This window comes from Podarcis raffonei, chromosome 3 (assembly GCF_027172205.1).
Source record: "Podarcis raffonei isolate rPodRaf1 chromosome 3, rPodRaf1.pri, whole genome shotgun sequence".
NCBI lineage: Eukaryota > Metazoa > Chordata > Lepidosauria > Squamata > Lacertidae > Podarcis > Podarcis raffonei.
The window spans coordinates 77,331,916-77,355,418 of NC_070604.1; the positions used below are offsets into that span (position 1 = coordinate 77,331,916).

The 23,503-nt window shown below is 39.9% G+C and overlaps 1 protein-coding gene across 5 annotated transcripts in view; it reads left to right on the forward strand.

Annotated features, from left to right (window-relative positions):
- DISC1 (DISC1 scaffold protein) overlaps positions 1–23,503 on the forward strand; it is a 157,425-nt gene that overhangs the window by 96,856 nt on the left and 37,066 nt on the right. For all 5 annotated transcript variants that reach the window (XM_053382507.1, XM_053382511.1, XM_053382508.1 and 2 more), the window contains one exon: positions 14,218–14,278. In XM_053382507.1, the coding sequence (XP_053238482.1) occupies positions 14,218–14,278 (61 nt within the window). The remainder of the gene's footprint in view (positions 1–14,217; positions 14,279–23,503) is intronic.

The following is a 23,503-nucleotide window of genomic DNA, read 5'->3' on the forward strand; positions in this document are numbered from 1 at the left end:
CCCATTAGTCGAATGCCTGTCCTATGTAAATTGCAAGCACGATTAAAGCTGCAACATTTAAACAAAGAGAACAGCTTTTCTCACCCTGGTGCCTTCCAGATGTTTTGGACTTCGACCATTGGCCATTCTGTCTTGACTGATGGGAGTTGTAGTTTAAAACATTTGGATGGTAGCAGGTTGGGGAAGGCTGATACAGAAGAATAAGACTTCTGATGAAGAATTATCATGATGTGTAAAAAAAAAATCCTGTCTCACTGCCCTCGATTGTTTAAGAGTTGTTGAAACATGGAGTTAGGGCACCATCTTCAGCAACTGGCAGAGTGTTGTTAAAAGCAGGTGCAAGCATATTTTGCTGCTTTCCTTGGAAGGCATTTGCTGCTGCTTCTGGGATCCAGGTGAATGGCAAATTACTTGTGATGCTGCAATTTTTTCTGCCTTATTCCATGTAACAAGATTAGCTTGCATAACAACATGGACAGCATGATTAGTAGAGCCACAAAAAGAATGAAGAGAATTTCTGTGTTACTTTTCCCAGCCTGACTGGAAGTGAGAAACATGGAGACCTGAAGACGAAAGGGCATGACTCCCAGTGCCTTTAATTGGGGATTATACATCCCATCTATTATGTGTTCAATAGGACCAGCTATCTGTCCATTTACACTAATTGAAGCCTCCCCTTGGAAAGCATAAAGGGAAGGTCCTAAATGTTCCTTTTGCACATCTTTCCCGAAAAGCTGGAAGAACTGAGAGAACTGCAATGTCCTCTTGATCTGAGGTGATCATTTAACACCTCTGTTTCCTTTGTAGTTGTCTGCACTGCGGTTTTTCTTGAGCTGCTTTTTGTATAAATTATTTGAAATGTTTGAAGTGTGGGTGCATTAATGCATATGTTTGATTCAAACTGTTTTAAAAACAGCAGCAGCAAATTATTCCGATTTAATTTTCAAATTACAGTACAGGAAAGTATGTTTAATAACAATTTGTAGATTTTTGTTCTTTCGGAGTTCCTGTTAGAACAATCACAGCTGATTTAGAAAAGTCATCAAGACATTAGCCAAGGCTGATTTTGCTCCTGACTCATGGGTAAAAGCTATCAATGTAAGCTACATAAAACACATTTATGCTATTAGTTCACAGTGAAACACTGTTAGGTCTTTATTCATTAACTTGAAAGGTACAACAGAGCTTTCCTCAATTCAGCCAGGTTGTCTGTCTGTCTGTCTGTCTGTCTTTCTTTCTCTGCCTGTCTTTGACTTAATTTTTTACTACTCAGATGCTAATGTAACTTGTACTTGAAAATAATTGTACCATTACTTTTCCTCCGTCATTAGAACAAACACAGAAAATAGCTGTATACATGAGTCAGGTTAAAACCAAAGTACGTAACATGTATTACTGTAATGCTTTTCTCTCAAGAGGATTAGTGCAATTGGTTCAACATAAAAATCAAGCAGCAGGCGAAAACCTGCTTCATAAAATTCTAATAAGGGCTAGGCTACATATTACTAGGTATGCAGAGCTGCTACTGAAAACCACCAGTGGAAGTAGCCACTGACGTTTCAGGGATAGGGAAGGGCAGAGTGTAAAGACAGGACACATTGGTTGCATATAATAGTGATTTCCTTTAAAAGTAATTATTGCAGGATTTCATTTTCTATGTTCTATCCTGTATAATAAGGTATGGAGAAGACAGGAGAGAAAGGTAATAGTGGAGGTTGGGGGGAGGGTGAAAGAGGCAGGGGAGGAAAAGGAGGTATGAAAGAAAAAAGAAAATGTAATAGGTTATAGCAGTTCCTCCCTGAAGCTTTGGAATTTTCCCTAGTTCTATATAGACAGCTACACCTCTTAAATTTCTTGTTTTCTATGTCCATTGGAGCTTAACAATGGCTTCGTACTGAAACTTATCCTTTGCTAGAATAGAAAGGAGGGGTCTCACCTTGTTGATTCTCCTGGGTCACTCAATGGTTTTCAGTGTCATTGACCATAATATGCACCTAGAGAGGCTGAGGTGGACAGCAGTGGCACCACTTTTCAAGTGGTTCTGCCTGTAGCCGGACAGTCATTTCTAGAAGATGCTATTGGGGGACCTTCGCTCAACTCCTGCAGGATTCTGTGTTATCCCTCATGCTGTTTAACATCTAGATAAAACCACTGAGGGAAGTAACCTGGAAATTTAGATCATGGTGTCTTCAGCGTGTCAATGATACCCAGCCCTATTTTTCTTTCCCTCAAACCAAGGGAAGGCAGTTGAAGTGCAAATTTATTGCCTTGTTTTGGTATTCCAGCACTCTAACCAAGACATCAACTGGCACACAGCTAAGCTGTTGATTGAGGGAAGAGTTCTGTACTCCTAACTTACAAACCCAGCTATTAAAATATATATCTCTACCTGCCCTCTTTCTATGAGACTGTGGCAGATCCATGTTTTAACATACACATCTATTGCCTGTAAGTCTAGTTTGGCTCTGAGAACACTCCATTTGAATTTTAATCACTATACAGTCTCTTCTTTTCAACTCTTTTGGCTTAGCTGCTAATTGACCTGATGTTCTAGTTTCAGATTTGTGGCTGTAACCCTTTGAACTAATTTACACACTGTGCTTTGAACAGAACATTCTAATGCAAATATAGTGTCCTATTAGCAAACAATGAATGGTTACTATTGGGGTTTGTACAATGATTTGAGTTCATTATTACTGCCATTCAATATTGCAGATGAGCAGAGGAGAAAAATAATTAAGCAAAATAGCAGAGTAAGCCCCATAAGGAGCATCAAATCAACACAGATTAAATCCTAGCAGGCTTAACTTGTGTTTAATATATATGATCCTTTGGGACAGAGTGTGTGTAGATATATGTACAGACAAGTTATAGCTGCCAATTTAATTGGGTACAAATTGCTACCAAGCAAGTAATTTTTGCATAACTATTCTTCTGTAATGTTAGAAGAAAATGGTTAAAAAATGTTCCTGTGTTAAAGCTGTATGAAGTGCTTTGCAATTCTTTCTTAAATATAAGTTACATTTCTGAATGGCTTCTTGGAGATTTAGCCATATTAACCACTGAATTAAAGCTTGTTCTGAGAACTGGATGCAGATTTTATTTTCCAGAAACGGAAGGGCACCTTCCATTTGTGGAAGGGACTCCAGTCCAGTAGAAGCTCCTGTTGAAGGGGGCAGTTTATTTCTTTTAATTACCCCTTTCCTCTGCAGCCACCCTTGATCTCTCTCTGTTCTGGAGGGTCATGTAACCCCCTGCAGCAGCTTTTCATGGGGCATCATCAGAACGGTATGGGTATGTTTTTTCCATTTAATCATGAAATAATGTTCTGCCAGTAATAATCAGATCTTGCTTTTTGGAAAGTTATCAGCATTTAAACTGCTACGCTCATGCCAAGGGGTTTGTGCCAATATAGTGGAAGTTTTGGGTTTTCACCCCTTTGAACAGTGGACCTTCATGACATATATAGCAACGTATTTTTTAAATTGCTCCAGAATTTCAGAAGCAATTCACTATTAAGCAGGTGAGAGCTGCCATTTCAGATAGCTAATTAAATGATTCTTTGGAGCTTGGCCTTGGTCTTCAAGTAAACATCTTTCATCTGTAAGCATTTCCTAATTGTGATTGGAAAATGTGTGGTAAGATAACAGCAGAATTGAAAGTCTGACTACAGTTTCCCATCAGAGTTTTGTGACTGGCTTTCATATTTCACTCACTTTACAAAGGCTAACTGGAACAAACCCAGATGGCCATCAGCAATTTTAACTAACTTCATTAAAGCAGCCAGTCAGTTGTTGGAAATGTTTATAACTCTCCATTCTTTACAAAAGTTCAAGGTACACATCTATAGTCTAAACAGACTGATTTAAAAGAAAGTCCCGTTGAAAGCAATTTCTAGAGAAATTTATTCAGGGAATCTCAAGGATGCAATCCTGTGCACACATACTTGGGAGTAAGCTCCTTTGAACACCTTGGGCCTTGCTTAATAAGGATAATTTTTCATGGTGAATCGTTTGGTTCATGAGGACTTTGTGAAGATCACAGTACTTCTGTTAAACAGTTTTTTAAAGCCAATTTTCACTTGCACAGATTATTGTTCTTTAACAAAATGTGTATATTGGTTGATAGTAATAAAGCCTTACAAGAAATATTAAAATTACCAGTGAAAACAATTAAAAACATTTAAAGATAATCAAAACAGTACAAGAGGTTAAAACACATTAACATCTACGTGTCTAGGAGTAAATGTCAAATATTTACACACACACACATTTTCACTGTATGAAGTGCTTTGCAATTCCTCTTTCATCCTCCTTTATACCTACAAGGACATCAAATATATTGCAATTTCATTCAGACCTGTCCAATGGTGCCTTGCTCTTGGGATGGATGTGGATTCCTCAATATTTCTAAGCATTCAATTCAGTGAAGAATACAATATTCAGCACACAATTAAATGATATATCTTGGGAAAATACAGTATTTTCATTCTACTAATATAGGAAAAGGGAAAAATAGAACTGATCAGGGATCAAAGTAACCCTCAAATCTTCTGTAGCATATTCTGAGCAAATTAAGGGGTTAATTTGTAATTAACATATGATGTATATAAATGATTTTTTTCAGACTAAATTTGTGATTCTTCAGAAGTTATTGGTGAAGGATCGGCAATAAATTGATTGAATGAATGAATGCCTTGTGATGTATGCTAGGCTAAATTAATATATGAACATAAGCAGCAGATCTTGCCAATAGTATGTGGGGAGGGGGGTGCTGCAGGTGTGTATCTGTTGTGCAAAAGAAGCAGAAGAGTATTACTAATGTGTGTAGAAGCTTCCTATAACAAGTGGCTTTTATCTCCTGCATTCATGGGCTGTCCTTGACAAAATGTTGAGGGCAGGGTTTCATTTTCCATTCTCAATTTCTTTTCTTTCCTAGGTTTGTTCAGCTCCTGGAATATACTGTAAGAGTGCTTCTGTTGAATATACCATAATTCAAATAAATGATTTTCTGCTGGCCCTAAAACTGTCCGTTACAATCTTGAGGGAGATTTTCCTTTTTTAAAAACATGTAATAGGATTGCTTCTTTCATTATCTCTTTAAACCAAAATACTATTAACTTCCTCTTTCTGTCAGAAAGGTTACCTAGCAGCTCAAGCATTTTATCCCTCATGATAAGGGGAAACTGTAAACCTATCTCTGGCAGTGGTGACAGAGAAGTGTGTCAAGAAGCAATGACACACATTCACTCATGGAACAATCTAGGTTGAATTTGTATACAATCAGAAGTGTAACCAGTTCTGTCTTCCATTTAAATTAATTTGCTTTGTTGTACAGATAGATTGTGGTATCTGGGTCTCCTTTGTGAAGTACACTTCACAATCTTATTTAAAAAATTCCTTATACTATAAATTGGGTCCACTTTCAACTTTTCATATTTAAGCAACTTCAGTCTATAGGGACTACCATGTTATTTGGATAATAGGGCACCTGTTAAAGCTATATTCAGAATTCTTATGCTTAGAGTATTGTATTAAAAAAAATCAGCTGCTTATTGTATGTTTGTGGACGAGTTTGAAAAGCAGCTTTTGCTTGACTACATTTGTGAACCCTGGTCCTATAAAAACTCGTTACATATGTGTTTGGGAAGTATGCATATAATTAGCAGGTTTTAACTCTCATTATCACTTCTTTCAGAAGTGTAGCTGCATTAGAATCCTAGAAAAAACAAGGAGTTTGGGGTCATGTTGAAGAGAGTAACCCATTTATTGTGGTTTATGTTTGAACTAGATCCTGCTTCAGATGCATAAAGGGTTGTCCCCAGTTGGCAGGAAATGCTATATTTAAGAAAACAAATTTGTTTAGTGGGGCTGAAAGGCCATGAAATGCAAGGCATGCAAGTCAGTCTGTCACATTTTGAGTCAGCACCATATGAGGAAATAAGAGAGTGAGCCATCAACAGCCACAGTCACAGCAGAGAAAAGAGCGGAGGCTGTTTTTATATTTTTGTCAACATTTCTTACTTAACCCTGAGCAACAGATCATTTGCTGCCATAAGTGCTGATTTACACAACCATGTTTCTTTGGCTTGGGCGGGTTTTTCATTTAAACAACCACATGGCAAAATGTCAAAAGTATATGATTGTGAGAGCCCCCAACCACACAATTAGTAAAAATTAGAATTTACCACGTCTAGGAAAAACCTCCGTGAGACAAGGGTTGTCTAGGACATGAAAAATATCAGCATTTCAGTGTTGCAACATTAGCCATCTTATCTCAGGTAATGTTACCGCATAGAAGTCAGCGTAGATATCTTCTGACTTCTATCAAGCCACTCTCTCAATCTTTAGGCTAAACTGATTATGTATATACATTAGTGCTGTGCTGCAATGTCATGCTGTTTGTTATTTATGTGAAAACTGCCATTTTGAAGGTCCCTTTTAAAAACAAACTTTTTTCATGTTTCTTAGCAGTCATTATTTCTTCAGCTGCTGCCATTTTGTTTTCATGTGAAAGGACACTGACTGCACTGTTCCGTTGTAGGCTCCTTTTAAACCACCTTGTTGTTGTGCTGGTGCTAAAAAACCCCCCTAACTTTAAAAACAACGCTTGGAAAATTGAATTTTCCTGTTAGTGTGCACTACTACCTGCTATTTTAAAAAGCCTTTGTCTGGATTTAAAACAAAAATATTACCTGCATTTTTTAAACATACTTTTCAAGTGCTTTCCAAGAATTGCATTTTGAAGAGCACAAAACTGTTTGCATAACTTGTCCCCTGGTTCATTTCAGGGCTAACATACATGTGGCATGGAAAGCTCTGCACTTGCATTTCCAAACTTCCAAAGATGGGATCATTACTACTGCATTTCACATATTGCTATGTAGCCAATTATTTCTATATTCAGATGTGGTTTAAGAAATACAAGGCAATTCATGTTCATTTAAATCTCACCCAGCAGAAGTCGTTGCTTGTATACGAAATAAAACTGGTGACGTTAATAGCACAAAGTGGCCAGTGACACACTCTTTTTGTGCTTATACAGAGGTAGCAACTTTGCAAAAGCTCTTTTGCAAAATGCCACTTGAAAATTAGTAGTTTGCATTTTAAATCACCCACAATACTGGTTGGTGGGTAGATGCTGATTGCACTGCAGATTTATTTTACTGTGAGTTAAAAAAAACAGCTGGAGGAAGAGGAGGGTGAAAAAACAGCTGTGAGTGGAGGGGAGGGCCTTCTCCATCCTTTGAACCCATTGGGAAATTCAACACACCTGCTGTATCTGGAACTGAGTGTGGAAAGTGTAGCTGAATGGGACACAGCTGTGGGCCTCCCCTTTGGGCCTGTAAAAAGCAAGTCTTGAGTGAGAGACTAGGGTAATGTCCACCGCTTCCAGGAACTCTTCTTGTTGTGAAGCTTTTGCAGGTGAGCTGACAGTTTGCATAGACCCTGGGTGAGAACCTGCAGACTGAGAGGGAGGGTGTGTCAGAAGGAAAAATGCATTTATATTGATTTATATTTATACTGATTTATATTTTTGTAATATTAAGTTGTCTGATGTTGCTTCAGTTTTCTGTACACCACTTAGATGTATTTTTAAATATGTTAAGCAGTATAAAAATGGTGTAAATAACAAGCATAAAATAATAATGCTATTTTGTTTGTTGGATCCTTTTGTAATAGCAAAATGGAGTTTTTACACATGCTATTTTGAATGCCTTTATCCAGCTTTGGTTGGTAGTTGTTGCACCGTTTTCATAGTCCTTTTATGCTTTCATTTTTTGTTCTCAGCCGCCTTGGGGACATTTTAGGCTGGAAGCCAGGATATAAGCATTTTAAAGAATAAATAATTAAATAACTCATTATAGTTGAGGACCATGAACATCTGTGCTGTGGTAGATGAAGTACTGAGATTTCTGGGGGGAAAGTAGAGTGCTTTTAATGACACCCACAGATAGCACCTTCCCTTAACTTTGCCCAGTTTTAGCCAATTCATGGGTCCCCTGTAGCCTTCTCAAAATGGTAGCTAAGGTGGTCATCACAAAAGTTACCGGTAATTGCTCTCCTGGACTGCCCATAACTTCAGTACTTGTTTGATGTTTGATGTTACCTCAAGGATTTCCTACCCCATTCCAATAACTAGTAGTAATGGCCTTTTCTTTACTTCTTTTTAGATATGCTCTATTTTGTGATTCATGTTATTTTTAGTCTTTAGCATGCAAACCTATCTGTTTCAGAGACTTTGGCCTCGTTCCTTGTTTTAAAGAAGCCCAAGGGACAGTGTTTTTGTCACCATTTGTTGTTCTTGGGCAAGGACAAGTATGTGTCAGTTTCATCTGCCAGTTGACAGTGACGATCTTGCCATTATCAGTTTCTTGAAAGTGACAATATTACCCCTGTTCTATTTATTATTTATTTAACAGGAGTTGCATATTGCTTAATCATCAAAGCTTCTAAGATGTTTACATAAAACATACATTAAAATACTGGTAAAATCTGATGTTAAAAAAGCTGACCTAAACATTTCAAAATATAAATAAAACCAGATATAAATAATACAATCGCATATTAAGATACATGTCATATTTACACAAGTCACCTTCAATATCTGCTTGAGAAGCTAGGATCTGAAAATCAGGGAGAGATTGGTTTGTTTCACAAAGCATTGGCATTCCTGACATGCCTTTGTAATGAATTAAGATCTTCTGGATGAATTGCTGCACAAAATTGCATGTTGTTTTATTGGATGAATAGACGTCTTTGGGCTCCTGGGATCTCCCCAAATGCATAAACAAGAGTAGCCAGCCCAATGAACAGTATTACAAATTTCAAGAGGGAAGAAGAATTTGGCATGGGACTCTGCCACTTGACTTTCTTATTAGAATGAATTTCTGGAGGGGATATTTTACTGTGGTTTGTATTTAACAGAAAGATTGTTGTTCAGTCATTCATGTCTAATGGTATAATTCAAGATTTAAGGCAAAATGGTACTGAGGTGCCACACTTGTTCTGCAGACACAGCTGGTGCAGCAACGGGTGCCTTGAAAACACATGCAAAATAGGCTTTCAGGTATCGCATGAAAAATCTGTCATTGGTTAACTAATGAGCATTTCAAATAAATAAAAATTGTCCAGTAGCACCTTCGAGACCAACTAAGTTTGTTCTGGGTTTAAGCTTTCGTGTGCATGCACACTTCTTCAGATACCATTTCAGTTGTGGTAGCTGAAGAGGCAAATCACTCTTTAAGAAGAAAAGCAGGATGTGTCTTTGGTAGTGGCAGCAATTGCAGAAGAAACACCAAAGAACGATGTGTCTGAGCATGCACTTCTCATTCATACACCTAATTACCTTCTTTTGTTTGAATTGATGCTCTCCATGATAACCATGTTGAGTGCCAGTTGCTGGGAGACACATGTGGGAAGAGCGCTGTTGCACTCAGGTCCTGGTTTTGCACTTCCCGTAGGCATCTGATTGACCACTGTGAGAACAGGATGCTGGAGCAGATGGACCATTCACCTGATCCAAGCTACATTATGTTCTTAATGCTATTTAATACTATTATAGAACAGTTGATTACAAAAAGAGTGTCGCTAACCTGTGGCCCTCCAAATGGGTTGCAACGCCCATCATCCCAGACTATTGACCATGCTGGATGGGACTGATGGAAACCACAGTCCAATAACACCTGAAGGGCCATAGGTTGGACATCCCTGATCAGTAACATCTGCGTTGGCTTGAGCTACCTGTTTTAGGTATGCCATGGACTGAATTGCATGGAGGGAAATGTAGGGAACTTGGGAATGACTCAGGTGCTTTTTTGAACAGGAGAGCTTATCCTTATCAGTTGACCCTAGAAACAAAGTACTAGCATCATCAAGACTGGGATAACCCAAGATAACATGGCAGTTATGACCGGGATATTTTTTTGACCTTTTGAGTCATTTGTCAAAGTGGCCATGGGAGTGGGGAAACTGAGGATTCGGTCAACCAAATGGAGTCTTCCCCATCCTGGTCAGAACAGACTTCTGGTTTGATCCAGCAGCTTTTGATGTTCTTCTGCTTGTGTGGGATGTCATAAGGCACATAGTGGATGCATATGAATCTGCTAATTCCATAGCATGTGGAGTAAACCACAGTGCAGATGAGTTGTATTAATCAAACTAACACTGCTTTGGTGATGACTATTCATGTGGATTCAGTACAGCTCTGATACTTACCTTGTTTGTTTTTGCTAGTATGCAGGCTACCTGCATTTTGTGGTCTTTTGACATCAGACTGGGGAAAAAATAATTCTTGAAGCTTAATCAAGAATTTTTTCCACAGATGATATTGAGATTTTTGGCTAGCGTGTTTTAAAGTGCATGACAGGACTTCAGTGCACAACTGAATGGGGCTGAAATCCAGCCTGGACCATTACAGCTGTGCCACACCTTTAAAGATCTGGGGGTGGGGAGTTTGATCATCCCAGCTAGTTCAGATTGTAAACATGAACTCGATAGATAAATAAGTTTGGCCCGCCCTATTTGTGGCTTCTTCCAGATCAAGCTAGTAGTACTTATCCATCTCATTTAAAGGATAATTTCCCTAGTGGACAAGACGATCAAGTGCCACCACCTGAATACTGTTTGCACCCAGCAGGCTGTCTTTCTTTCCACACATCTGAAGCTGCTCTCAATATTGCAGAGTTACTTCCAGAAAAATGAATACTATAAAAGTCACTGCTAAAGGCACATCATGCATACATTTATATTTATGCACAATGAAAGTATGCAAATTATCCGTAACCTTTTGTCTTGCAATATTCTTCCATGGTATCCCTGGATGCTAAGGACTTTCCCTATTATGGCAACACAAATAAATGTGATGGAAGAAATAACAAAAGCAAATGTACATATTCTTCACTACCCCTGCCCCAATTTATGATTCCATGGGAAAATCCTACTTTTTATTTCATCAAATGCTTTTGTTTTCCACTTCCATCAATATTTATAGTATTTATATGGGCTACTCCCTTCAGTAACAATAAGAGCTGAACACACAAACCCACAGAGAGAGAGAGAGAGACAAAAAGAAATTGACATTGCTTGTATTTGAAAAAAACAAAAAACCTTTGACATGTTTACAGAATGCAGTCACATAGTTTCCCCTAAGCTAACTCCTTCCAGCTTTATATCATTCTTTTTTGGCTAGATTAAGGGAGTTTGCACTCTAGTACTTTCTTTTCCCTCTGCTACAGCTATTGATTTGCATTAAATTAAACCTTCAGATCAATAGCTTGACTATAGTCCAAAGGTGAGAAAAATCCAGATACTTTTCATGGCGTTTTTCTCTCCCTTCAATTTGTTGGCAGGAAAGTAGAACTATTGGGATTTTGAAGGGCCTTTAAATGAAAGTGCCCAGCTATATATACTGGAAATCAAGGGAGGAGCACATATTCCCCGTGAGCAGAGAGAATTGTATGATGTTCTTAATCCTTTTAAACTAGTTAAAATGTTTGATGGAGATGTGTGTATGTCCTAACAGTGTTTCCCAGGGAGTTTATAGCTGACCTACTTTTAACTAGTGGCGGTTGCTTATCCGTTACTTTTTTTTTTTGTCATTGAGCATTGCTGATTTATTAAGCTATATCTTCAAGGGCATTGTAAAATTGTATGTAGGGAATAGGACACAACTGTGAAAAGTGAGAATTACTGTATCAGATAATATCCAATTAAAATCTAGCTAGCACAGCAGGAGAAATTGGACCTAGGGTTTATCATTCATGTAACATAATACATTGCAGTATTAGTTGGAAACAAAGTAAGTGTGAAACAGATTCCCCACCTTCCCCTCCAATTATTAATCTCTATTGACGTTTTATGTCAGGGGGGAAGAGAGAAAACCTGAGTCGGAATGCGTCATGTTCCAAGGCCATGTAAAGATGGGAACAGGTTGAAGAGCACTAAAAGTGGGAGCATCAAAGCTTCCTATTAGGAAAGAACTTATCACATGTTTAAGTGAAAGTGTTTGCAACTGACACATCACTAGAGGTTGGCAAATTGGTTTTTACTTTTGTTCTAGAATGCGCTGTGATTCAAGGATGTGATTATATTCTTGCCATCGCTCTGAAGATTCATAGCCCGGTGCTGAGCTGTAGAGGATTAGAAGAATTAAGGGAAATGCCTGCCGCAGTACACAAGTTGGCTGTGGGACCAAGTCTTGGGGTTATGCCCCTTCCACACCTTGTAGAGAATCTTGAATGTTAACTAGGGTTGGTTGTGTAAATGCCATGAAAAGTGGGTGGAGGTACATCATAAGGGAAGTCCAACTTCCTTAGGCAGAGAGAGCAAGCAGAAGTGGCCTGCTTCTGTAGGAATGTCTGTGTGTAAACGCCAGTTCATATTAATGTGTGAATGAGAAGGGTGTGTACATGCCCCACTCTTGGCCTGTGTGTGAATCGGTCTACAGTCCTGTTTCAGAAATTCTAATACCAGGAAGTATTTGAGGTCTAGTGGAGGGAATGTGAGAATTGTAACTTGGACAGCTAGGGTGAAATTTTGGCTCTCTCTCTTCACATGAGGAGGTGGTACTGTATGTGCATTGTAGAACTGGTTTATTTCCTCTGCGTATTACTTTTTAATTAAAATTGACTTTAAAAAGCACACTGATCTTCAGAGCAAGAGAGATGGAGACCGATTTTTAAATGTGAACAAATACAACTCTTCTGCCAATGTATTTTTAGTTCTTCTTTCTCATAGGGGTAGTTGAATTTCTTCTTTTACTGCTAAATTTGAACTTGAGATGCAGAAGAGACTTACCTAGTAGGATGGGGCCATAACACCAGCCTCCCAGTGGGTGGGTTACTGGGTGCGAGAAGGGAAGGGTTGAGTGGATGAGGAGGTCAGCATGATTCACTCTTTCTGGAGCACAAGCCTCCCCTTTTGCTACTGTGTAATTATCACAATCTTTACTTTTCATCTCCCTCCCACTTCCTTCTATAACAATTCCCCCCACAGCCACGTGTATGCATACCTGCAACTAAGGTAACAAGCATCTGATGAAGTGGGCTGTAGCCCCATAATAATGCTACAACAGCCGGGTGACTGTCGCCCTCTCTGCTGAGCAGTGGCAAGAGCCCGTGGGGTCCCAGGCACACACACACACACACACACACACACACACACACACACACACACAGGGTCTGTGTCCCTTTGGAGAATGGAAGACCCAGTGGAGACTGTCGTGTTTTAAGAAATAGGGTTTATTCACCTATTTACACCTTTGGTCTGTAGGGAGTCCAGATCTTATTACATAGGCATTCCAAGAGGCAGCACTGTAAGCTACCTGCAGCCAGCCTCTTGCAAGATGGATCTCTCCCCTTCTTCTAACTTATTCTTCCCAGAAACCCCTTTTCCTGTCCTCTCAAACATACACCCCATCACATTGGTAACATCTCACTTCCCAATGGCCCATCAATACCTTTTGTCATGTGAACTGGTTTGCTGTTCACCCAGCCAGGGTGGTTTGCATAAGCCAGTCCAGGAATTCCCTGTCTGGCACAGTTCTGCAGTTTGTGCTTTAATCCATATACTGATTAATAAAAATCTGAGTATTTATTCATTCCTAGGGTTTAGGGGACCCCCTCCAATCTATAACAATAAATTTCTTCATCTTTAAAGTGCCACAAGACTTGTGTTATTTTTGCTGCAAAAGATGAATATGGCTACTTCTCTAGTTTATATAACAAGTTCTCAGATGCTAAGGGATGTTATACAGATAAATAAAATCTCTGGAGTGTTTTAGTTCTAATAAAGATTGTGATAGCCTGGGCTACTGAAGTGGGTTTCATCCCATTTGAAAGATAATACTCAGTAGATGGGCCATCCTAGTAGATAAGCCAAGATGTTTCTTCACTTTAAAAATGCTTGAGTACTTCTCTCTGTGAACAGTACCTTTCCCTTTCGCTTCTGTTTCACCCATAGTGTTCAGCAGCTGGCTATTTTTATATATATATATATATATATATATATATATATATATATATATATATGAGCTTTATTAAGTAAAATAGATTGTTTAATTTTAGATTCATGGTTGTAGTCTGGAAAACAAAAGGAAGAAACCCCAATTAAACTTTTGCTTTTCTATGATGCAAAAATAAGCAAAATTCTCTCTTCAAAATAATTGCTATAAGATACTGCCCCCCCCCATGACACAAACTTTGATTTTGTCTTATAGAGAAGAAGTTGAAGGAAGATATTCTCAGGTACATGGAAGTGCTGGAGGAAAAACTGCAAAGGTAAAGGAAGGATGGGATCTTTAAAATATGTAGAAAATATATCATTTTTAATTTGTTACTTTATGCTGTACAATATCTCTGATGACTATTCTGTCTACTCCCCTAGCCCCACCACTATAATTCAAAGGACTGGTTTGGACTTTAGAAGGCTTTTTGGGATAACATGTCTAATTATTGTAACTTTGTTTAGTTAATGGTCTCTTTTTAAAATATGAGGAATATGAAACTTTGTTTTCAAAAAATGGGTTGAAAGGTCAAAAGTTTCAAGATATTTCAGTGTAGTGTTCTAAAAAATGTGAGGCCAGTCTCAGTGAGAGCCAGTGTGGTGTAGTGGTTAAGAGCAGTGGACTCGTAATCTGGGGAACCGGGTTCGCGTCTCGGCTCCTCCACATGCAGCTGCTGGGTGACCTTGGGCCAGTCACACTTCTTTGAAGTCTCTCAGCCCCACTCTCCTCACAGAGTGTTTGTTGTCTGGGAGGAAGGAGATTGTTAGCCGCTTTGAGACTCCTTAAAGGGAGTAAAAGGCGGGATATCAAATCCAAACTCCTCCTCCTCCTCCTCCTCCTCCTCTTCCTCTTCTTCTTCTTCTTCTTCTTCAGTGGAGGGATTTATTTATATATTTCTAAAAATATTTTTATACTGCTGTTCATTTAAAAAAAAATCAGAGAGGTTTACGACAGTATTGCAGAAATAATGAATTAAAATCATATATTTTGGCTGGCTTATATGGAAACCACAAACCCTTTCTCTGTGAAGTAAAGATTGTGTACTATGCACCTAAAATGGTAGCCTTGTGAAATGAGTCTGGACTTGTGAGCTTGCCCTTCTTATCCGAAGCTTAAAGAGTACTGCAAGCCAACCAGCTGGTCTTGCTCTCTACTCTTCTACTTTTCCCTTTTGTCTGCTTTTCTTCAGTTTTCACTGTACATTGATTTACATCAGGGAGGCTTGAGGATTGTTTTAATTATTCAGAAATGTGGACTATGTCACAGGTAGAATGGGACTTCAGGGCTGCAAGGCATTTCACACACATGACCAGAGAAACAAATGTAGATTGCTTCAGTGTTGAGGTGAAATGAGAGGGGGGCAGGGAACTGTGTGGAAATTGTTCTGATTCATAGCATCCAGGAAGCAGAGACAGCAAGCTTCTGGAGTTATTGAATCTCCATTTGAGACCACACCAAAACATCCTTGTCAGCTTGAGTGACATTATGCTGGTTAAGAAAAGGAATAGGCATGGGGGAACACTTTTGGTTCACAGCACCAGTCTACATACATGTGTATTTCACTCTTCTGGCACTGATGCAGCCTGTGCCTTTAAATAGTGCATTTGCCTGTCCATCTACGTTGATAAGGCCTGTGGCAGGCGGGTGGGGCTGGGCATGCCGTCTGATGCTGCCTGTTTTTCCTTTTAAGACAGCGTCAGGCTTGATGTGGAAGGGCTCTCCTTCCAATGTCACACTAGCAGAAGGTTGAAAAATGCCTGCTCTATTCCTTGTGAATGAGTATCCACATAACATCCAGTGGCAGAAAATCCTCCTATTGATCTTGCACATGGCATATTTCAGATAAACTTAGCCATGGCTCATTGGTTGTATCATATCATTAAGTAATTCCCTGTTTGATTATGAAGAACTTTGGAGATCATGAAGAATTCTCGTCTTTTTATTCCAGATCCAAAAATAGAAAGCAAGAAAACAATGTCATTGTTATGTTAATCCTTATTCAGAACATTTGCTTATTCCCCCCTCCTGAGCCGTTGCTGAGATTAATGTTTAATCTTCCAGCTTTGAAGAGCTCTGGTGTTTCCCTCAAGGCTTTGGTTGCCTCTTAAAAGGCTTATCGCTTGGTGTTGTGTTACTCTTATAACAGGATAATCTAAGTATTTATGATTTCTAAAAAGTTCTTCAGATGCTACAGTATATAGTTTCGAAGGGCCTAGACTCTGTAATGAAACATGTGTCTTTATAGGAAAGTCACCATGCAAGTCCTGACCCTCCCCTCACCCTCATCCAGCAAAGCGGTGGTCAGGGATGATGGGAGTTGTAAGCCAGCAACATTTGGAAGGCAGCAAGTTCCCTAATATTGATCTATGTTTAGTAGCATGGTGTCCTGTCATCTAAATCACACTGAGGGTCATCTAGTCCAACCTCTAGAAATGGAGGAATCTCAACTAGATCATACATGAGAGATGACTATTCAACCTCTTTCCTCTTCAATTTCCTCCTGCTTTTGGGAGACACTGGTGCAGGAGAGGGTGGGGAAGCACCTGGCCCTTCACTTGCCTGACCGGCCTCTTCTGTCAAGCCGTCCTATGCTCTATTCTCCAGTTCTTAAGCTTTCCCTGCTTCTGACTCTTGCTTTCTGGTTGTACAGGTCCCCACAAATCACTGGGCCCCTTTCCCGAGTCAAACTCCAGTACCCATCAGTGTCTTCCCAGTCCCTTACACCACTCCATTTTAATTGTTGCAAGACGAATTAAATGCTACCCTCAATAACATCTAGGACAGGGAGGTGTAAATTCAAAGATGATGATAATTAATAATAGTTGTGTCCAAGCCATTCCTAACTTGAAGACAGCAACAAGAATATTACATACCACAGAGTGATCAGTATCCACTCTATATTCTGTAATAGCATTCTATTATATCTCACAGGCCACATGGTGATTCGTCCAAAATCCCTTATCACAGTTGCCTCAGGCTCCAAACTACTTTTTTATTTGTGTCAGTCACCATAAATATCACTTCTTTTTTTGAGCTGAAGAATTTAATGTGATTACGCTGTACTCCAAATCTCAAAGAGAGAAAGCAGGCAGAGGAGGGAGCGGGGCACATTTAGTCGCTCTTCTTAATTCCCAGATAGAAATCTTACAATTATTTAGGGGGATGCCATTCTTTGAAGGATGATAACTATTGACAACGCACAAAGGAGCCTTACTTGTTTATTCTGTTTTAGAATTTGGAAAGTGGGAGTATAAATGAATATGGGGTTTAATACGCTCCAACGCTGTGATATACATTTGCATTGCTGCTAAAGACTGACAGTGATACAGTACCCTGGAGCTTTGAAAATGAATACCACCCCCACCCCCCCTTTAACTGATTCCTCACTATTTGTCTTCATTATTTCTATTCAACTTCATCTTTGTTTAATTTAACAAGTGCACTTGTCAGTTCATGAGCATGTGGGCAACAGTGCTGAATTTTGAAACAAGATGGTGTGTGTAAGGCGTAAGGGGTGTAATTTTTTTCAAGAGAGCTTACATTCAGAATTATGAAATGAGCACTCATTTTGGTTACATGGTATCTTTTACTTAATCTTGTATTTCTCTAAATGATTAAAGGGGCCATGGCTAAATGGTTGAGCAGTTGGAACATATGAGACGTCACATTTGACAGTCCGACATCCCTTGTTAATGGTTCCTAGGTAGCGGAATCAGAAGAGACATCTGCCTTAGCCCCAAGAGAACTCTGTTAGAGTTGACAGTAGTGGGCCATTGAAATAGCCAGCATATGGTGGTTCCCTGTATTACTTGGATTCTTTAAGGAGCCACAGTTAATTTAATTAGTTTGAAATAAATCTGATTAACCCAGGAGACCCCCAGTTTGGCTACCCTCCTTTTTTGCAAGCAGTTTCTGCAACTCTTTGTCTCTTTTGAACTACATGGAAAATTACCAGCAAAGATTGCAGTTCGCCTTATTCACTAGTAAGGCCCAATTTTGTTCCCAAGTTTGGTCTTACATGAATAGTACTTTTTCATGCATTCCTGTTCTGGGGAAGAACACCCTATTTTGGGAACTGTACCCAGGCCCCCAACCAGCTTTATCTGTTCTTGACATCTATAGAAGTGATTTTTGCAAGAGGTTGCTGTTTGGGTATGCCACTTACGTCACACATAGTACATGTGGTTAATCATCCCAGTCAGTTCAAGTAATGGAATGAGTATAAAACTCTTATCATGGCAAGCCTGGATATCATATTCCTGGAAAAACATGCTGCTGCTGGTGAACGAGGCAGCAGAAGTGGGACTACTAGGGCCAGACTGCCAGGTGCAGTTCTGGGGTCCTCACCTCCAACTCTCTTTGTGTCCACCATCTTTCATTCCCCAGAGTGGCTCCAACCTGACATGGGCCCAGAAGTGCTCTGAGAACCAAAGGAGTGGACTCTTCAGATGTTGTGGGGGCTGCCACTACCCGATAAGGAGGAAGGGATTGACTGAGCAGATGGTGGAGAAGAGGCCCATCCTTTTTCTAACCTTTCTTCAAAACCTTTTTTAGAAGACAATAAGCAAACTGGAGGCAGTACACTGACAACATGCATGAGAAAGTAAAGGGTCTGTTACCAACAGGGAACAATTTATTTTGTTTGGGGTGCAGGGAAAGAAAAAAAAAAGGGATCCTCCTAATTCTACCATCCTGAATGTGACGTGAGGCTCCCTGAGGGCATCTTGCTCTGGTTTCCTCAAACCTGGGGCCCCCACTGGCCTGCAGAGATCTAGTCTTGGGTGCATCAGGAGCTGACAGAACCTTAGCGGATAGAAGTGGATAGGGCCATCTAATTACCTTTGGCCTCCACATCAAGGACTACCTTTGCCAATAACCTCCATGCTTTTGGAAACTTGTACCAACAATGGGGTAGCTTCAGCCTGGCTGATGCAGTCTTTCAATATTTTTAGGTACTTAGTTTTCATTTGGGAGGTCAGGTGTGACCTTAACCTTTCATTCCGAGGCTACTGGGGGTCCCTGACCTTTGTGCAGAGTTTCAGGTACACAGGTTAATTGAAGGACAGGCTAGACTGAACTTGAGAGTCTTCCAAACATTGTGAGATCTACAACAACCTTTTGACACTCTGCTCTTGCCTCTTAGAATGGTAGGCGGATGGGGCCACCTCTCTCTAACTCCTATAGTTACTGCCCAACCCAGAAGACTTTGCAGGGCGGAGCAAAAGACTGCAAGCCTCTTGTTTTGTTTATTAATGAATTTAGTTCTCCCAGTGTTAGAAATTCATGACTACTACGCTGGCATCATTGATTCTTTGAAAAATAAAGAAAGAGCACGGGAAAGCATATCAGAGCTAGAAAATCTATACAGCTTATACATTCTTGGCAATGATACAGGTTTTTTTAAAATCAATATAAGAAGTAAGTTTTTTGGACTCATTGTCCTTGACAGTGCCCTTTGAAATTTATGAAGTAGCAATGCACAACACCCCAGTTTTTGTTTAACTTTGTATTATTTAAAATTGGCCCAAGGTTAGCTTTATTCAGGCTACTGAGTTGAGCTTTGTTCTCTTTTATCTTTGGTTTTTGATCTCCCAAGAAATACTGATTGCTTAAGACATAGTGCTTTGGGATGTGAATTTATTCTCATTTGTGAAACCCACGTACAGTGGTACCTCGGTTTAAGAACAGTCCTGTTTACGAATGATTCGGTTTATGAACTCTGCAAAACTGGAAGTAGTGTCCCAGTTTGAGAACTTGACCTCGGTCTAATATTGGAATCTGAATGATAGAAGGGCACCAGTGGTGGGAGGCCTCATTAGGGAAAGCGTGCCTCGGTTTAAGAACGGTTTCGATTTAAGAACGGACTTCCAGAACAGATTAAGTTCGTAAACTGAGGTACCACTGTATGTTTTTTCTCCCTTATGTCATTGCGAAGATTCAAAGTGCTGCAGAGTGGCACCTGACATTTCCCCTTCTTGCATGAGATATACCAAATTCGTAACACATGGTTCTGGGTGAAAGGGCACATTTTTAGGGAATGCAGCAGTATCCAGCAATACACAGGATGCATGAGTGAGGCATGCTGCTGCTGCAAAATGCTGAAGGATAATTTGCACAAAGTTGAAGGGCCAACTGTATCCAGCTGCACCCAGTCAAGGAATTGTAGGGTGCCCGGGCTTGGTTCCAAGCTAAGGGCTGTTGGAACTGTTTCAACTATCACTGCATTAACTTTACCAAATAATATGGCTGCTGGGCAGATAGCTTCTGGACTCCAGGCGTAGCTGGGCTTTGCAGAGTATGAAAAGCCAGGGCGCATCAACACAGCACACTGCAACACTATGCATTGATGGTATTCTGCACACCTTCATCCCAGGAATTAAATGATACATACTTGAACTTTTTGAGCTTGTCAGAGGAACTACAGTCGTGCCTTGGTTCTAGAATGCCTCGGTACTCATATGCTTTGGCTCCCAAAACCCAGAAGTAAGTGTTCCGGTTTTTGAACATTCTTTGGAAGCCGAATGTCAAACGCAGCTTCCGCTTGAGTGCAGGAAGCTCCTGCAGCCAATTGGAAGCCGCGCTTTGGTTTTCGAACGTTTTCGGAAGTTGAATAGACTTCTGGAATGGACTACCTTTGAGAGCCAAGGTATGACTGTATAGCAAAACAAAGCTGTGAAAATGATCTCGTGCTAACCTTATGTTACAAAAAATCCCATCTCTTACAACCCTGTTGCAAAATTCTTTGCTGTACAGTGTTTTGTGGAGAGGGAAAAGAATCCCACACATCAGAAGTAGGAAACTGAATCTGGCAGGCCAGAGCCTTACCTCCCTTACTCTTCATGTGTCAATTTAGAGAGGTGGGCAGGGCTCCCTGACATTATTATAATATTAGGCAATAGCTTCAGAGGGGTTTGCTCTAACTGTTGATTGGTGGTTACACCAAGTCCCTTTGAAGATGTACTTTGGATTCAAACCATGCCTACATTTTTCCTTTGCAAATCAGCAAGTCTTCTGGAAACAAAAAATGTCCACTTGCAGGTATGGTTTGAATGCAAACTACACCTGCAAAGGGACTTCAAAGGGACTTACTGTAATCTCCAGTCAGCTAATTGGTGAATGCAGAAAGCCTCTTAGAAGGCACACCAACGGGGAACTCCCCAGTGCAGCTGATCCTAGTGTGGTTCACTTTCAGCTGATTGGTGCCATCAGTGATCCAAAGAACAACTGGGAGCTCACTTTAAGCTCCCATCAGCGTCTTTGTGACTGTGTCCTGATGTCAGGTGTGAGGCACATGGGTGTGGTGTGGGGGGAAACAGTCCCAAGAGCTAAATTGGGACCCACGCCCTGCCTAGTTAGGCCCACAGGCTAGAGATCATCTCACCGTGCTTTATGCTAATGGAAAACTCTTTCTCACAGTGACTATTCTTATGTAGCCAAAACTGTACGGTCCACATGCAAGAGGGAGAAATCAGCAGATTTGAGAGAGTTCCAAAGTTTCAGAAGCACAACAATGCTTAGCAGCCACAGAACAGTAACTATCTGTGAGGGAGCAGAAAATGGGGTGGGAGAGTTGCATGGAATATCCTGGAAAAGGGCATGATGCACTGGGTGGCCAGAACTCCGGACAGGAACATTCCATTCTGCAACATTTTGTTGCAGGTCTTACTTGTACTTCTTTTACTAGATATGGGAGCATTAGAATAGCTCTCTGTGCAACAAAGTCTGTACATTATACACAAGATAATATCCCTTTAAAAAGATAGTGTGTAAAATAAACCAATTAGAAAGTAAGCTCTTACAAGGCTCCTTGCTGCTTTCCTTGTCAATTAGTTAATTTCTTTCCTTTGACAAGTCAGCTCTGCAAGCTTATCTTCATCACCTTAGAAAGAAATCAAAGGAAAAACAATCAGCTACAGCAGTCTGTCATTTTGTGTTTCCCATGGAGATAATTTAACTATAACACAGTGACATTGAACATTGATAGGAAAATGACAGGCCATGATTAAAGTTTTGTCCTAGATGAAATGAATGTCTGGCAGATGAAAAGAATACATAAAACCCCAACCTAATTCCCATCCCTGACTCTTGCTCAAATGCTTTTTTATGACTGTTATTGCCTAGTATTATGTGGTATGTTGTTTTTAATAACCATAATCAAACATCCATTATTGGTTTTCAGCAATAGAAAAATTGTTCTTTCCCCTATATTTTCTCAAACGGCCTTACAGAGTATAAAGTGTGGTTACATAATTTGTACTCTCACATAAAATACAAGGAGTTTGCTCTGCCCTCAAGCAAGATATTGATGTCAGGGTGTGTGTCCCCCTTCTTTTAAGGGAAAGAGAAAGGAATAATTTTGTCATGCTATTTTTAGAGTTCAGTGTAAATTTCAGCAATTAGGCATTGTATTCTGTGTGTGCAGATGTAATTGTTTATTCTAGGCTGTGAAACTGAAGATACTAATTGTTGATATATAAGATTTAGTAAAGGAAGAAGGCATGGTCAGACAACCAATATACATTTTCAAAGCAATATACGTAAACAATTTCTTTTACAATAAAGCATTGTTTTCAATTAGCTTTGTTGAATCCGTGTGCGGATTCTGCTACTTACATGCATGTGAGAGCAACAGATTTTGTTGACATGTTGAAATGGCTCATACTGATCCTAAGTGTGTTGCCCCCATCTGCGCAAAGTGTTTCTCCACTAGTGGTTCCATTCACTTTAATGGAAATGGCAGCTCTGATCAAGCTTCCTTTTGTTGTTCCCTCCACTGAAGTGTATATGGAGTGAGTGGAGAACCTCCACATAAGCCATGGAGGCACAGAAAGGGACTGCAATATGGTGACTGAATGAAACAACTGTTCTGATGCATCAGCCAAGGACTCCTTGGCACAAAAGCTTTCCTTCTTGTCCTAGAAGAAGAAGAAATGATGTGTACATTTGAGAATGTCTGCTTGTGAATTGGTTCTAAAGTGTGTTATTCTGCAGAAGCAATACTTGTTAATTTCAATGGAGTTGACTCAGTGTGGGCACCACTTGCACAGCCCTAAATCTGTCCTTGGGTAGTGTGTGTGTGTGTGTGTGTGTGTGTGTGTGTGTGTGTGTTCCTTCTCAAGAGTGTTTCTGATTGTAGCCCATTTAATTTCTCACTTCCTATTGCTTCATCACCACCATCATCATCATTATTTAATTTGTATGTAGCCTTTCCATAATTAAAACCATACTCAAGGCAATTTAGAACATGCAAATATTTACTTTATATTTACCATCTGGGCTGTGATACCACCCTTGAATCTCTGAGGCAAAGGCTCTGGGACATATCACATAGTGATCTCCGATCTCAATCTCATGTTATCTGTGGCCCATTAGCAGTAGGAATTCATTCCGGGTTTGAGTTTCAGACACCTTCATATCTTATGATCAAGCTAGGGAACTATTGATTAAACCACTACAGTGGTACCTCGGGTTACATACGCTTCAGGTTACAGACTCTGCT